At 43.4% G+C, this 16,636-nt stretch overlaps 1 protein-coding gene across 2 annotated transcripts in view; it reads left to right on the plus strand.

Moving 5' to 3' along the window:
• The window catches only part of LOC120909096 (synaptotagmin-15-like), a 126,949-nt gene extending 116,546 nt beyond the window's left edge, over positions 1 to 10,403 (plus strand). For both annotated transcript variants that reach the window (XM_040320747.1, XM_040320748.1), the window contains one exon: positions 9,938 to 10,403. In XM_040320747.1, coding sequence (XP_040176681.1) covers positions 9,938 to 10,074 — 137 coding nt within the window. In that variant the 3' untranslated portion in view covers positions 10,075 to 10,403. The remainder of the gene's footprint in view (positions 1 to 9,937) is intronic.
• The last annotated feature ends 6,233 nt before the right edge of the window (positions 10,404 to 16,636 follow it).

Raw genomic sequence — 16,636 nt, forward strand, 5'->3', positions numbered from 1 at the left:
ACGGGGAGGGGAGAATGGAGATGACAGGGGTGGGTGGTAGGGAGGTGACGGGGAGGATGGAGATGACAGGGGTGGGTGGTAGGGAGGTGACGGGGAGGATGGAGATGACAGGGGTGGGTGGTAGGGAGGTGACGTGGAGGATGGAGATGACAGGGGTGGGTGGTAGGGAGGTGACGGGGAGGATGGAGATGACAGGGAGGATGGAGATGACAGGGGTGGGTGGTAGGGAGCTGACAAGTGTGGGTGGTAGGAAGCTGACAAGGGTGGGTGGCAGGAAGAAGACAGGGAGGATGGAGATGACAGGGGTGATAACATGTATGACAGCCTCAGAGGTAGGATGGTGGGATCATCGTGCTCCTCGTCATCCCCCTGTTCCTGGCATCCCACTGGGATGCCAGGAACAGGGGGATGACGAGAAGCATGATGATGACAGCAGACAGTAGGTGGCATCACAGCATTAGGGCTGTGTGTAAGGTCATCACAAGCAGCTGGTAGCAGGGACGTTCGGGCGCCCTTGTTCAGGGAATGAAATCGTATGCTTGCAAGCCAGACCCCTCCCCCCCATCCCCATCATCATTAAAAAAAAATTGCAAGCCAAGCCAGCCCCCCCCCCCCCTCCATCATTATCAAAAAAACATCAGGTCCCCCTCAATCAGCCTGTGCTGTTACTCACGTCTCACGGCGGTCATCTGTCACGATGCTCCCCCACTGGGTTCTGGCGCGCTGATAAATGTCCCGCCCTCCTCCTCTAGACCAGCTTGTGTGACAGACAGCACACTGGCTCTATCACACAAGCTAGTCTTCTCTAGGAGGAGGAGGGCGGGACATTTATCACAGCGCGGCGCGCTCTTTTCCTCCGCTGCCGCACTCAGCAAAGCTGTACAAAAGAGCCGCACTAGACACTCGGCGGCGGCGGCGGTGGCGGTGAAAAAAAAGAAACCTCATTGCCTTGCCCTGCTCACCGGGCCCCACTCGGCTGCGGGCCCCATAGCGCCCGCGTGGGTTGCTATGGCGGTAGTTCCGCCACTGTGTGGAAGCTTCTATGTCCTCTGTTTCCTTTTTGGGATCTTGGAAATCCCTGCAGGCTGCATGCTCCTTTCCAGTTCATCTCTTGCTGGTTAAACTGATGTATAATGACTGGGTTCACCCAGATAAACTGTTTCTCCTCCTAAGCATTTTTTTCCCTCCTTTATCCTATGGAGAATAGTTTCACCAAGAAAGGGGGGGGGGTACCTGCTATTGATGCAGCTATTTCTTGTGCAAACTAAAATCTGACTTGTCCTATAGACAATGCTCAGGGCTTTAAGGATCCAACTGATAAAAAGCTGGAGTGCCTATTGAAAGCCTCCTCTTCCATGGCTGGGACTGTAGTACAACCTGCAGTTGCAGCCATTGGTGTATGACAGTTCCTCAAGGAACAAATGAAGCAGATGATTAACCTCCTCCCTACAGAGGAGATTTAGGTTTATGAGGACCTTCTTAGGCCTTGTGTTTTGCGGTTGATGCGATTATGGACTCTGTTCAGCAAGCATCCCGCTTGAATCTCCTGCAGGTACACATGCGCAGGTCCCTTTGGTTAAAACTTTGGGAGGTCAGATTTTTTTGGGAGAGATACTTGGCAGTATTTTTGGACGCCTTTTTGGGGATGACCTGGATATATACATCCAAAAGTTTACCGGAGGCAAGTCTACTCTGTTGCCGGTTAAAAAGAAGAGTAAACGTCCTTCAAAGGACTTGGGGTTCAAAGTCTAAGCAGACCCCCAAAACTTCCATATGAAGGGATGCCCCTGCTCGGCCGAGTGGGGGGAAGGCTATGCTCAGACCTACTATCGCAGGGTCCAATATTCCATCCTGCCTTACAAAGTCTAATTTTGATGGTTTGGTTGTTGAGACCCACATTCTGAGGAAACGTGGGCTCTCAGGTCCAGTCCTATCCACTCTGGTTAATGCTAGGAAGCCGGCCTCCAGGCTCATCTACTACAGAATCTGGAAGGTATATGTTTCCTGGTGTGAACCCATAAGGTGGCATCCTAGGAAGTATGCCATTAATAGGATTCTTGCCCTTCCTCAGTTGGGCTTAAATATGAAGTTGGCCTTCAGCGCTATCGAGGGCCAAATCTCAGCTTGGCTGTATTTTTCAAAAACCGATTGCCTCTCATTCCCTAGTCTGGGCCTTGTTCAGGGAGCACTGCACTTGAATCCGCCGACTAAGTCTCCCGTGTGCCCATGGGATTTGAATTTGGTATTATCTGTTTTACAGAAGCTACCTTTTGAACGATTACACCATGTTTCTTAAGTCTTTTTGACAAAGAAACAGTTTTTTTCTTGTAGCCATATCCTCGGCAAGGAGGGTATCAGAATTGGCGGCTCTTTCTGTAAAGAACTGTATATGATCATTCATGATGACAGGGTGGTGCTGCGTCCTCACCCGACTTTTTACCTAAGGTGGTTTCAGGATTTCATCTGAATCAAGATATAGTCCTACAGTTTTTTTTCCAGATCTGCAGTCTGCGGAGGAAGAAGGTCTACGATTTATAGATGTTGTAAGAGTGGTGAAAGTTTATATGCAAGCTACGGCTCAGATACGCAAGACTGATTGTCTGTTATTCTGCCAGGGCCCAGGAAGGGCCAGGCAGCATCGAAATCTACTATTGCAGATTGGATTCGACAAGTCATTATTCAGGCCTATGGTTAGAAAAGAAGATTCCTTCTTTTCAGGTGAAGGCGCACTCGAGTAGAGCAGTTGGTGCTTCATGGGCAGTGCATCACCAGGCCTCCATGGCTCAGATCTGTAAGGCTGCATTTATGCTTCGGTCCATACATTTACTAAGTTCTACCAGGTAGATGTGAAAGGGTATGAGGATGCCGCCTTCGGGCGTAGTGTGCTGCAGGCAGCAGTATAGATCCTCTGACCCGATGGCGGTCTCATTTCTGATCTGTGTCTCCCTCCCCTCAATTTTAGCATTGCTATGGGACATCCCATTAAGTAATTAAGGCTCTGTGTCCCATGATGTATGATCAAGAAAATAGGATTTTTTAATACAGCTTACCTGTAAAATCCTTTTGTTGGGAATACATCACGGGACACAGAGCTCCCATTCCTCTTCAGAGTTAAACATGGAACATTTATTGCTTTGATACAAAACTGAGGCACTCTCCATTTGGGAGGGGTTATATAGGGGAGGAACTCAATTTGAATTGGGTTAACCAGTGTCCAATCACCTGTGGTGGCTACATAACCCATTAAGTAATTAAGGCTCTGTGTCCCGTTATGTATTACCAAGAAAAGGTTTTTACAGGTAAGCTGTATTAAAAAAATCCTGTTATTCCTGATATGTGCCTGCTGTACCAAGTACTTGTATGAAAATGTATCCTGCTCTTGTTGTATTGTTTCCTCTGTGTGAAATACCTGGTGTTCCTGCCAGTCCCTCTGCTTTCCTATTATAAACTGACTACACTAGGCATGGTCAGATTTCTAGCTGTGTTGAGAGCTAACAATTGGTTGTGAGTGTCACCGGCGCAAAAGAAAATAAATAAATAAATAAATGTGAACTGTGATCTGCTGCAGTACTGTGTGCCCTTAGTGGGGGTCAATAGTGCTCTAAGAAGAAAAATGTTACTGCGCTGATCTAATTATCCAGAGGTATTTAATCTCTGGGAATATGGACATAAGTGAAATATCAGGGCCACAATGTACCCAATCTTAAGTGTGAATAACCTGAATACAAACAATAAAAAATATAAGAAATATATGAGACATACAAATGTGACACAGTGATTTCAAACTTAAATCATATATCTAGATCAGTGTGTCAGCATACAATCCATATGCCACAGTGCTTCTATGAGAAAAATGGCTGTTGCTGCTACTGACCAACCAAATAGTGAAAACAATACGAAAGATATTACAAAAAAATATATTATATATATATATATATGTGTGTGTAAAAACCCAATATGCGGTACGCCAACTGCACCGTGAGTTGTCCAATAACCAATATTGGAACAAAATAAAATAAATATCAATAAAAGTGAAATAATTATCAAACAACCATACAAATGTGCAATGTGCTGGCTGCACTTAAAAATAGTCCAAATGACAGGCAATCTTGCTCTTATACAATAGGTTCCAGCAAACACAAGGTTCAATGTTGGTAATGCTGTATACAGGAAAGTGCCGCTATCTCTTCCACCCGACAAAGATGTGCCACCATCACCAATGGTTAAAATCAACACTCACCAGACCCCAGATATTATTAGGCTCCAAAGTGGTGTCTTTTCTTTGTCGGTCAGTGGGTGTTGCCTCCTTTTCCCTTTTACAAGGTGTCATCAATTCCTCAAAAACAAGGGGCTCATCATGGTGTAGTATATTAAAATATGTATTTATTTAAAAAAGGTAAAAAAATATAACACTTACAATATAAAGTGCCTCTGACCGGCACTGAGTGTCTTTGGCAGTGTCAACCGTTAAAAGCCGCTGACCAGCATTTAAGTGGCGTCCTAAGAGGTGTGCTTGCCCCGCTGTGCTCCGCATGTATTGCTACAAGGGGTCCGTGCGCGCTGGTGTGCTGCACCCTCAATGTGTGTGTCCAAACAGCCTCTACGCGTTTCGCTAGTTGCGTCGTCAGGAGAGCTCTCCTGACGACGCAACTAGCGAAACGCGTAGAGGCTGTTTGGACACACACATTGAGGGTGCAGCACACCAGCGCGCACGGACCCCTTGTAGCAATACATGCGGAGCACAGCGGGGCAAGCACACCTCTTAGGACGCCACTTAAATGCTGGTCAGCGGCTTTTAACGGTTGACACTGCCAAAGACACTCAGTGCCGGTCAGAGGCACTTTATATTGTAAGTGTTATATTTTTTTACCTTTTTTAAATAAATACATATTTTAATATACTACACCATGATGAGCCCCTTGTTTTTGAGGAATTGATGACACCTTGTAAAAGGGAAAAGGAGGCAACACCCACTGACCGACAAAGAAAAGACACCACTTTGGAGCCTAATAATATCTGGGGTCTGGTGAGTGTTGATTTTAACCATTGGTGATGGTGGCACATCTTTGTCGGGTGGAAGAGATAGCGGCACTTTCCTGTATACAGCATTACCAACATTGAACCTTGTGTTTGCTGGAACCTATTGTATAAGAGCAAGATTGCCTGTCATTTGGACTATTTTTAAGTGCAGCCAGCACATTGCACATTTGTATGGTTGTTTGATAATTATTTCACTTTTATTGATATTTATTTTATTTTGTTCCAATATTGGTTATTGGACAACTCACGGTGCAGTTGGCGTACCGCATATTGGGTTTTTACACACACATATATATATATATAATATATTTTTTTGTAATATCTTTCGTATTGTTTTCACTATTTGGTTGGTCAGTAGCAGCAACAGCCATTTTTCTCATAGAAGCACTGTGGCATATGGATTGTATGCTGACACACTGATCTAGATATATGATTTAAGTTTGAAATCACTGTGTCACATTTGTATGTCTCATATATTTCTTATATTTTGTGTTGAGAGCTAAGCCTGCTCTCCAATGATCAGACTTGACATGCCCCCCATGCACAGTTATTCACTCGAAAGATCAGTGTGATTTGGCTTCTTTTCCCCCAGCCCTCTAAGATCCTTATGCAGATGAGAACAAAGGGAATGTGATCACTTTAGAAAAAAAAAAAAAAAGCTGGAAAAAAAGTATTTATAATGTTTTTTTATATGTATTGTGGTATTAGGAAGATTATACTCAAGTGGCAGGTCCTTTTCCAATGAGTTGCATCAGTCAAAACTGCATGTAAGGGCATTGCAGACCACTTTTATTAAACAAAACGGAAAGTTCACATACACATCAGTTGTCCACGCAAGGCTACTTCCACATCAATATGAACAATGAAAATACAGAGCCACCTGGCTCTCTTGTTGGCAGCCTCACTGCTTTTCTTACCAGTCCCTTTGACATACATGGCTCTCTTAGCCTTTAGTCGCAACACTCTGTTGCAAAGTCCAATCCTGGCTTCCAGATAGGGGTTCTCCCGACACCCTGATAGGAGCCCATCTGACCCCCTAGTGAGACCCTCTGTCTCCTGGCTGCTTGCTGAAGCACCTCTGAACCGTGGGTAAGACCTTCTATCTCCCATACTGGTAGCTGTCTCTAAATTGAGAGCCCCGAGCTCTCGTTATGGGGTACACACTATAAGAAAATCAGGTGAACATTCGTTCCATCAACCTCGTTGCTTCACAGAAAATCAGAACCGATGAACGAAAATTCGTACAAAAATTCTCGTACGACAAATGCTGTGTACACACGGTCTTTTGACCGTAAAAATAGAGAACCTACTCTCTATCTAAGTCTGGTGGAAATTCCGATGGAAAAAGTCAGATGGGGCATACACAGGGTCAGAATATCCGATTGAAAAGCTCCTATCTGACTTTTTCTATCGAAAATTTCGACTGCGTGTACTTGGCAAAAGGCTTTTTTTTAATTGTTTCTGATCGTGCGCAGTCTTATATCGTACAAAAATGGTACACATTAAATGAAAAGTGTTCATTCTGTACCCGTACAAGAAAAATGTTGGCGTTTGTCCCTTCGGGAATTTTCATATGGAAAGATGGAATTGGCTGTTGAAAGTTGTGTACACACTATACAAATATCGTACAAATGTTCCTTGGATTAAAATGTTTGCCGGATTAGTGTGTACGAGCCTAGGCTTGAGTATACTGCCTTGAAAAAGTATTCATACCCCTTGAAATTGTCCACATTTTGTCATGTTACAACCAAAAACGTAAATGTATTTTCTTGAGATTTTATGTGATAGACCAACACAAAGTGGCACACAATTGTGAAGTGGAAGAAAAATTATAAATGGTTTTCATATCTGTGAAAAGTGTGGCATGTATTTGTATTCAGCCCCCCTGAGTCAACCACCTTTCACTGCAATTACAGCTGCAAGTCTTTTTGGGGATGTCTCTACCAGCTTTGCACATCTAGAGAGTGACATTTTTGCCCATTCTTCTTTGCAAAATAGCCAATCTCTGTCAGATTGGATGGAGAGCAATTAACAGCAATTTTCAATTCTTGCCACAGATTCTCAATTGGATTTAGGACTGGACTTTGACTGGGCCATTCTAACACATGAATATGCTTTGATTTAAACAATTCCAGTGTAGCTCTGGCTGTATGTTTAGGGTTGCTGTGCTGCTGGAAGGTGAACCTCCGCCCTAGTCTCAAGTCTTTTGCAGAATTTACCAGGATTTAATTTAAGATTGCCCTGTATTTGTATCCATCTTCCTATCAACTCTGACCAGCTTCGCTGTCCCTGCTGAAGAAACGCATCCCCACAACATGATGCTGCCACCACCATGTTTCACGGTGGGAAGGGTGTGTTCAGGGTGATGTGCAGTGTTATGCTGCGTACACACGATTGGAATTTCCGAGAAGAAAAGTTCTATGTGAGCTTTTGGTCGGAAATTCCAACCGTGTGTAGGCTCCATCAGACATGACATTTTCTGTCGGAATTTTCGACAGCAAAAATTTGAGAGCTGGTTTTCAAATTTTCCGACAGGAAACGTTCTTGTTGGAAATTACGATTGTCTGTATGCAATTCCGGAATCAATTTGACGCATTCTCTGAATCATTGAACTTACTTTTTCTTGGCTCGTTGTAGTGTTGTATGTCACCGTGTTGTTGACGGTCGGAATTTCAGACAATATTTGTGTAACCGTGTGTATGCAACACAAGTTTGAGCCCAAATTCCGTCGTAAAAAAATCCACGGTTTTCTTGTTGGAATTTCCGATCGTGTGTACGCAGCATTCGTTTTCAGCCACATATAGCATTATGCTTTTTAGCCAAAATTGTTCAATTTTGGACTCATCTGACCGGAACACCTTCTTCCACATGTTTGCTGTGTCCCCCACAAGGCTTCTTACAAACTGCAAACAGGACTTCTTATGGATTTTTTTCAACAATAGCTTTCTTCTTGCCACTCTTCCATAAAGGCTAGATTTGTGGAGTGCACAACTAATAGTTGTCCTGCAGATAGATTCGCCCACCTGAGCTTTGGATCTCTGCATCTCTTCCAGAGTTATCATGGGACTCTTGGCTGCTTCTCTGATGAATGCTCTCCTTGCCCAGCCTGTCAGTTTAGGTGGACGGTCATGTTTTGGTAGGTTTGCACTCTTTCCATTTCCGGATGATGGATTGAACAGCGCTCCATGAGATGTTTAAAGCTTGGGATATTTTTGTAAAACCTAACCCTACTTTAAACTTCTCCAGAACTTTATCTCTGACCTGTCTGGTGTGTTCCTTGGCCTTCATGATGCTGTTTGTTCACTAAGGTTCTCTAACAAACCTCCAAGGGCTTCACAGAACAGCTGTATTTATACTGAGATTAAATTACACACAGGTGGACTCAATTTACTTATTAGGTGACTTCTGAAGGCAATTGATTTTAGTTAGGGGTATCAGAGTAAAGGGGGCGGAATACAAATGCACACCACACTTTTCAGATATTTTATTTGTAAAACATTTTGAAAACCATTTATCATTTTCCATCCACTTCACAATTGTGTGCCACTTTGTGTTGGTCTAGCACATATAATCCCAATAAAATACATTTAGGCCTCGTATACACGACTGTTTTCCTCGACAGAATCCATCAAGAAACTTGGTGGCAGAGCTTTTTTGCTGAGGAAAACGGTCGTGTGTATGTTTTTCATCGAGAAAACTGTCGAGGAACTCGATGAGAAAAAAAGAGTTCTCTTTTTCCTCGAAGAGAGTCTCAATTTCCTCGTCGGGCTGGTTTTCGACGAGAAACACGATCGTGTGTATGCTAAGAAACCCGCGCATGCTCAGAATAAAGTATGAGATGGGAGCGCACCTTTCGTAAAAGTAGCGTTTGTAATGGAGATAGCACATTCGTCACGCTGTAACAGTCTGAAAAGTGCAAATCGTCTCTCACCAAACTTTTACTTAACACGCAGTAACATGAGATTAGCAAAAGCAGCCCCAAGGGTGGCGCCAGTGGAATCGAACTTCCCCTGCCGTCTTATGTGTTGTACGTCACCGCGTTTGAGAACGAGGAGATTTGGTCTTGACAGTGTGTATGCAAAGAAAGCTTGTCAAGTTTCTTCACAAGCCTGACAAGGAACTCGTTGAGGAAAACGATGTTTCATTTACGACGAGTTCCTCGGTCGTGTGTACGAGGCCTAACGGTTGTAAAATGGCAAAATGTAAAAAATTTCAAAGGGGGGAATGAACTTTTTTTAAAGGCACTGTAACAACACTGTACTCAAGACAGGCTGCAGGCACCTGGTAAAATCCAGACACAGGATTAAAAGTTCCAATCCAGAACCAGGGAATCTGGAGAAAACACAAAACACAGCTTTCTCTGCTTAGAAAAGATAGTCCAAAACCTTACATTACCCTTAATGCAAATCCTGTGTCTTATGCTGTGTATATTGTTTTAGACAAACAGCTTCCAAATTGCAGAAAATACTTGTAAACTTATTTGAAATCGATTTAATCCCTATGGATTACTACACACCATTACTGCTCTTATGCCCCGTACACATGATCGGACCTTTGTCCGACCAAATTCACATCGGAATTCCGACGGAATTCCATCGGAGGAAAAGCGAACATGTTCTCTATGTAAACTCCGATGGAATTCATCGGAATTTCCGATGGGGCATACACACGGTCGGAATTTCCGATGGAATTACTCCAATGTGGCATACACACGGTCGGAATTTCCAATGGAATAAGTCTGACTTTTTCCATCGGAAATTCCAATTGTGTGTACGGGGCATGAATACTCCTTCAGTAAATAAGGAGAGGTATGAAGACATTACAGTATTTATTTATATTCAGTACAGTATTAATGAAAAACTGACAATCATTATGATATGCCTTCTGTGTTATTTAGAGACCGTTTTGCTGGGCCGTGTTGTCGTTGGACCATACATGTACACAAGAGGTCGAGAGCTGGAGCACTGGAATGAAATGCTTAACAAACCCAAAGAAATGGTAAAAAGATGGCATGCTCTGAGCATCAGTACCTGAAGTTTACCCACCTTCCTAGATACAGGAAGACACTTAGAGTTGGCAAGAATACAGGAAATTGAAATTTAGACTTGGCTGTGCTCTGAACAATGCATGTTGCCATCTCCTGGAATTGTCAATGGCTTTCAATCTTGTTAGTCCGACTGACGAGAGACTGGAATTTCCAAGGAATGTACTTACTTATATATAGACCATGCTGTGATAGCTTGGTATTCTCACAGTATTAACTCTGCCAAAATACTTGGTAAAGAACACATAATAGTACAATGTTTGATGTATAGTAGCAAAAAGTTAGTTTGGGTCATGTTTATTAATAAATGGTACACATAGCTAAATATTCATAGACCTGTTTTATGTGTTTATTTAAAGAACTCCACCCAAAATGTTTAACTTTGGATAGAGTAGGAATGCAGTGTCTCTCTTCATCTTTACTCCTATCCATGAAAATGGAAATGACCACAGCCTGCCAGATAGCCAAGCATGTTGCTTCCAGTAGAATAATGTCTACATATATTGCTATGGAAAATCCACTAAGTGTGCAGCCAATGCTGTATCCTGGCATAGTCCAACAAGGCCCAGGCCTAGGGCAGCACTTTGCAGGGGGGACACACGTAAAGAGTCCCTGCCGGCTTGCGCTACACTGTTAGTGTAATGCAAGCTGCTTCTAGTTTTGACTGTCCGATCATCCTGGACCACAAACCTTCCTCACTGTGCTATATGCTTTCTGCTGCACCATTGGCATGGTTATATCTTCTTAGTTCCCTCCATAAAATTATCAGAAATTTGTGCTTAATGTAGAACTATAGGCAACCTCTTTTTTTTTTTCATTTTGGATAGAGTAAGGGAGGGTTATATCCCTTGACAGTTTATTTTCTACCATCCCTGTCCCATTGCAGAGATTTCCCTTCACTTCCTGCCCCATAGCCAAACAGGAAGTAAGAGAAAATCTATGCAAATTAAGGGAATCCAATGCCCCTAGGCCCTAAGATCTAATGTCCCCACTCAAAAATTTCAGAAAGGGGTGTGGCCTTGACAGGATGGGGTGGGTCATATTTCAACTAGGGGTTGCACACGTTTAGTCAGGCCTAGGGCAGCACAAAACCTAAATATACTACTGTGTGCAGCTACAAGAAAATTGATGGATCAGATAAAACACCTATAAGTGGGAAAACAAAGAGTATTTAATCTGTGTTTTGGCTGTTTCTGTGAGACAGTTAACTCCTTATCACACTCCAGATAAAAAAAATGTGTGAAGTGTAGCGCTACCCCCGCAGGAGCCGCTGATTTGTTGTTGGGATCGGCATATTAAGTTACCTCAGTCTTGTCTAGGGGTGCAGCTGATGAATAAAGTAGTGAGCGAATGTCCAGTACATGAAGAAAGGTTTTCAAATGCTTTATTTCAGGCCCAACATAGCCAACATCAACAGGCAGTAGGAAGGAAAGGTTGATGAAGCGATAGAGAACTTGCGGTATCAGGCCTGGATATGAACAGAGCAATCCTGCTCTCAGCAGCACGATAATAGTAGTCACAGTTCGTCACCACTCTAGCCAGAGTGGGTGAAGTGCCCCCAGGCAGACTTCTGCCACAAGCCTGGCAGCCGAAGTGCTGGGAGGAACAGGCCTCTGCCACCGGCCTGGCTCTAGGGCCTCTGCCACAGGCCTATTACTTGAATGAACTAAACGAACGAATTGAGCGAATCCTCCCAGTAGATTGAACATAGGTCACCGGATGACAGCAAGAGTACCTGTCAGTATTCCAGTCACCAGATCCCTGATGGTTCCTTCAAGCTCTGTTGGACAACCTGCCTCCGGGTTCTCCTCAAGCCGACCCCCCAATCGAGCGGAACCCAGCCTGGGATCTGCTCAGTAAAGCGAGGGACCCAGTAAGTCACTGGGGCCCCTCTCAGCAATTTGGAGCTCCTCGTAGAATGCGACCCCGGCCTGGAAGGCCATCGCCGGGGTCCGTTGGATGCGCGCACCCTAAAGGTGGATGCTGCACCTGGAACCCGCGGGAAGAACCAATAAAGATGGCTTCTGCCACAGATATACCCCTCCCAGCATGCCCCACGAGGGAAAAACTCCTCTAATTGGCTGCTGGGGAAAAGTGGCTCTGCCAGAAACCCTCTAGCGCTACCTGTCGCCCAGGGGTGGAAACAACACCCATGAAGCGCAGACTGACCTACAGGACAGTTCAGGAATGACAGCAGCCCACAATTTAGCAAATTGTGAATGGGAGTAAAATAACTCTGCCATTTCCCTCTAACTTTAGCGTAGTGCCCATACTGAAAGTAAGGGGGCGCTACAGAAGTAACCACAGAAAACATAGCATAGAGGATTATCTGAATTTTCCCACTTGTATATAGCTCAGCTTTCTTAAATATATATAAATGATATACATTCTTTAAAATGCTCTTCTGGATCCTATGTTTGTACATCATCATTAAGGACATTGCAAGGTTTACTTTCCATGTATGCAGTATGTATGGGGTCAAATTTAAAGATATTGAGTCTCAGCACCCATATACATTTATTTTTGGTCTTGGTGTACTTAAAGTGGATGTAAACCCACTCTCATCCTTTCTAAACTACTGCCATAGTGCTGATCTATAAGGATATAGATGCCTTCTGCATGTATCCTTACCTGTCAAATGTCTTCCCTCTGTCTGTTATAAGAACTGAAAAACTGCAGATTCTGTGGGTAGGTGTGTTGTCTGGAGCTTGGTGGGTGGAGTCGTGATGTCAGTAGACTCCCCGCCATGCATTTTCTCCTGTGTATTCCTTACACTGAATTCTGCTATGATCACTAACATCCAGTCAAAACCCAGAAAAGTAACCACATGACTTCAGAAAAGGAGTGGGGGTGGCAATTAAAAAATAATGCTAGTGCATGAGATATGTAAATAACCTGTCAATCACAGCAAGGGGGAAGAATGGACAAAAGTTTTCTCCTGTTTGTCAGTTTATCTGACTGAAAAAAGAAAAGAGGATTACTCAGAGCTGGATTAACTCTTTGTGGCAAGACTGGGCACAGATAATAGGAAATCTTATACTCTACATTGTGACAGCAAAAAAAAAAAAAAATCACTAAAGGACAGCTTTAATTATCAATTTAAAAGAGCTGGAGCTGGGGTCAAGGAGGGTTTTAGGGACTGAGGTCGCAGCTTCCCAAGCATCTTCGCGTTCGAGGCAATCTACACAATATATGAACTAACCTTTTACTGCCTAAGTTAGGTTTACTAATTTCATGTTTTATATACCTTATGTGCACTGTAGAAAAAGGTTTGAAGAAATGTTTACCTCTAAAGCTGATGTTTATTTTTTTTTTGGCTATGCAGCACCAGGAACATAACACGTAAACCTAATTAAATGTTTCCTGCTAGCTGCTGCTTAGTGTGGTGATCTTCCGGTGATGCAGGGGTTAAATATGAGTGTGAAGGATTGGCGCTGCTTGCCCAACTCTTCGTAATCTCTCTCTCTTTCATTCACAAAACTCATATCATTCTTTCCCAGAAGAGAATGCGCTCTGATTGGAGGAGGCTGATCATGTCATTTATCGGTCTGCCCTCCATTCACAGAGTGCTTTGCATTTTAGAAAAGCAGCCAGCAGAACATGGGACAAGTTATGTCTCTGGTGCTGCATAGCGAAAACAAATTTCTCTAAACTTCAGCTTTAAAGTCCAAATGATCTTCCTTTATTATTTCTTGCAATACGGTGGTGGAGGAACACACTGGCCATCTGTCTGCTTTTTCCAATATGGCACCAAACAACTGCACATGTGTTACCCCCTTCAGTAGCATGACAGCAATGTCTGGAATATGCAATATCATAAGAAATCCCATCAGGATTGTGTATGACAGTATAAATAAGGACGGGGAACAATTGGAACTGAACATAATTGTATAGGTCATTTTTAACATATTTTGGAGTTGTCACCTTGGGAATGTAAGCCCAGGGGTGGTAGAGGTGGTATGGCCATTGTTTAGTATGTTCCAGCATCAGTGGGAAAGGAGCATTCTCTGAAATACATATAAAGACAAATCTGTCTGTTCATGGATGGATATATTTAGATATTATTATATTTGGCTCCTGAGTCATGCATTACTGGCTGCCCAATCAATATTTTAGCCGGACACCTATTCTTTGGTCAAGTGTGCCATGTTATTAGAACTGATACAAAAATGATCAAGGGACGAAGGAGACTGCATGGTCACATTGCCAGAAAGAAGCCTTTACTGCACCAATGTCACAAAGAACCCCAATGAGACACGTCAAGGTGTTGTTGGGCATATTGTAACCGGGCATGGGCACAGTAAAGGTTTCTTTCTGGTAACTTGACCATGCAGCTAATTTTTGTTCAAGTATCATCATATTGTGCTCCTTAAATACAACCGCACTGTCTTTTTCCAGAGCAGCCTATATTTCCCCTGAGGTTACCTGTGGGTTTTTCTTTGTATCCTGAATTATTCCTCTGGCAGTTGTGGCTGCAAGCTTTCTTGGTCTCCCTGACCTTGGCTTGGTCAGTGATTGAACAGTACTGACTGGCATTTTCATAGATTTGGATATCTTTTTAGATTATTTTCCATTTTATAAAGTCCCATTACCTTGTTATGCAGGTCTTTTGACAGTTCTTTTCTACTCCCCATATTTCAATATATAGCCTGCTCAGTACATTCATGTGAGAGCTAAGAAACTCATTGACTATTTATACACATACACTAATTGCAATTTAAAAAGCCACAGATGTGGGAAATTAACCTTTATGCCCTTTTTAACCTGTGTATGCCACCTTCTGTGTCAGCACCAGTAACAAACATTTCAGGGTATCTAAGCTTTTGATCAGGGCCATTTGGGGGATTTATGTTATCATTATGATTTCAAAAGAAGCCAAATAGCTATGTGATAATAAATGGCTTCATATGATCACTATCCCTAAATAAAAGTTTTCAAAATCAGTTCCAAAATTTCCAGGTTTCTGTCAGCGTAGGTAAACTTTTGAGCACAACTGTATAGAGAGGCACAAACTGCATTGCAATTATTGCTTAGTTGCTGCCATCTAGTGGCCTTTTCATAAAAACATTTTCTATTGTTAAAAACTGAACTTTTCAGAAGTTTTGATATGCAATGGAATCTCTGTCCATATAAAGTAAAAGGCACTTACAGTAAATACCGTAGCTGAAACCTCCAGGTTCCTGTATTTATTTTTTGATAGGCTGTAGCGCAGGGATATGCAATTAGTGAACCTCCAGCTGTTGCAGAACTACAAGTCCCATGAGGCATTAGCACGATTCTGATAGCAATAAGCATGACACCCAGAGGCAGAGGCATGATGGGACTTGTAGTTTTACATAGCCCTGCTGTAGTGCATCCAGAAAATAGGGGGGGGGGGGCTGGTGGGGAACCAATCCGTCAAAATAAAAACCATGGCAGAACAAATTTAATCATCACTCTTTAAAATTAGATTGATACACGACAAATTGAAAATCTGACCATAGATCCAGCTAAGGCTTTCTCTCATATTATTTACTGTTATGTACATGTTCCAAGTTGGAAGCTACCCTATAAACTCGAGTATAAGCCGACCCGAATATAAGCCGAGGCACCTAATTTTACCACAAAAAAATGGGAAAACGTATTGACTTGAGTATAAGCCTAGGGTGTCCATCTGTATGCCTCACTTTGCCTCACTGTGTCCATGTGCATGCCTCACTGTGTCCATGCCTCACTGTGTCCATGCCTCACTGTGTCCATGCCTCACTGTGTCCATGCCTCACTGTGCCCATGCCTCACTGTGCCCATGCCTCACTGTGCCCATGCCTCACTGTGTCCATGCCTCACTGTGTCCATGCCTCACTGTGCCCATGCCTCACTGTGTCCATGCCTCACCGTGCCCATGCCTCACCGTGTCCATGACTAGACTTACGTTTAACATGGGAGTATATAGAAGGGGTGCCGGATTTGAAAAACTTTGCACACTTATAGAGGAGAACTGGGGGGCTACAGGTGTGTTTGGGGTCCAGGGGACCTACGGCCGGCTGGTACCGGGTCCTCAAAGTTGTTTAACATGGGAGTCAATGGAAGGGGTGCCCGAATTCGAAAAATCGGTGCTCCCCGGCCATAGGCCCCCCGGACAACAAACTGTACACTTGTAGAGGAAGAGTGGGGCTATATGTGTGCCAAGTGTGGGGTCCAGGGGACCTACGGCTGGCCGGTACCGGGTCCCCACAATCCGGGAGATCAGGCGCAAAAAAAGGTGACTCTAGTATAAGCCGAGGGGGACATTTTTAAGCACCAAAAAATGTGCTAAAAAACTTGGCTTATACTCGAGTATATACGGTAAGTTGAGGGCCACAATTTTCAGATGTGGCAGAGTGGTTTTTATGAATTCGCAAATGTATGTGTAGCACTTTCCTAGTTGCTAGGATGTTAGGCAAACTTAGATTTTTGCACTTCTGTAATTAGTGGAATAGTTGTTAACAGGCTGGAGGTTTGATTAGCCTCTCCCTCATTTAAGAGTGTCCGGTGGATACTGGAAGGAGGCATCCAGTGATCCTGTGACATTGT

The sequence above is a fragment of the Rana temporaria genome, chromosome 8 (genome assembly GCF_905171775.1).
Source record: "Rana temporaria chromosome 8, aRanTem1.1, whole genome shotgun sequence".
NCBI classification, from domain to species: domain Eukaryota; kingdom Metazoa; phylum Chordata; class Amphibia; order Anura; family Ranidae; genus Rana; species Rana temporaria.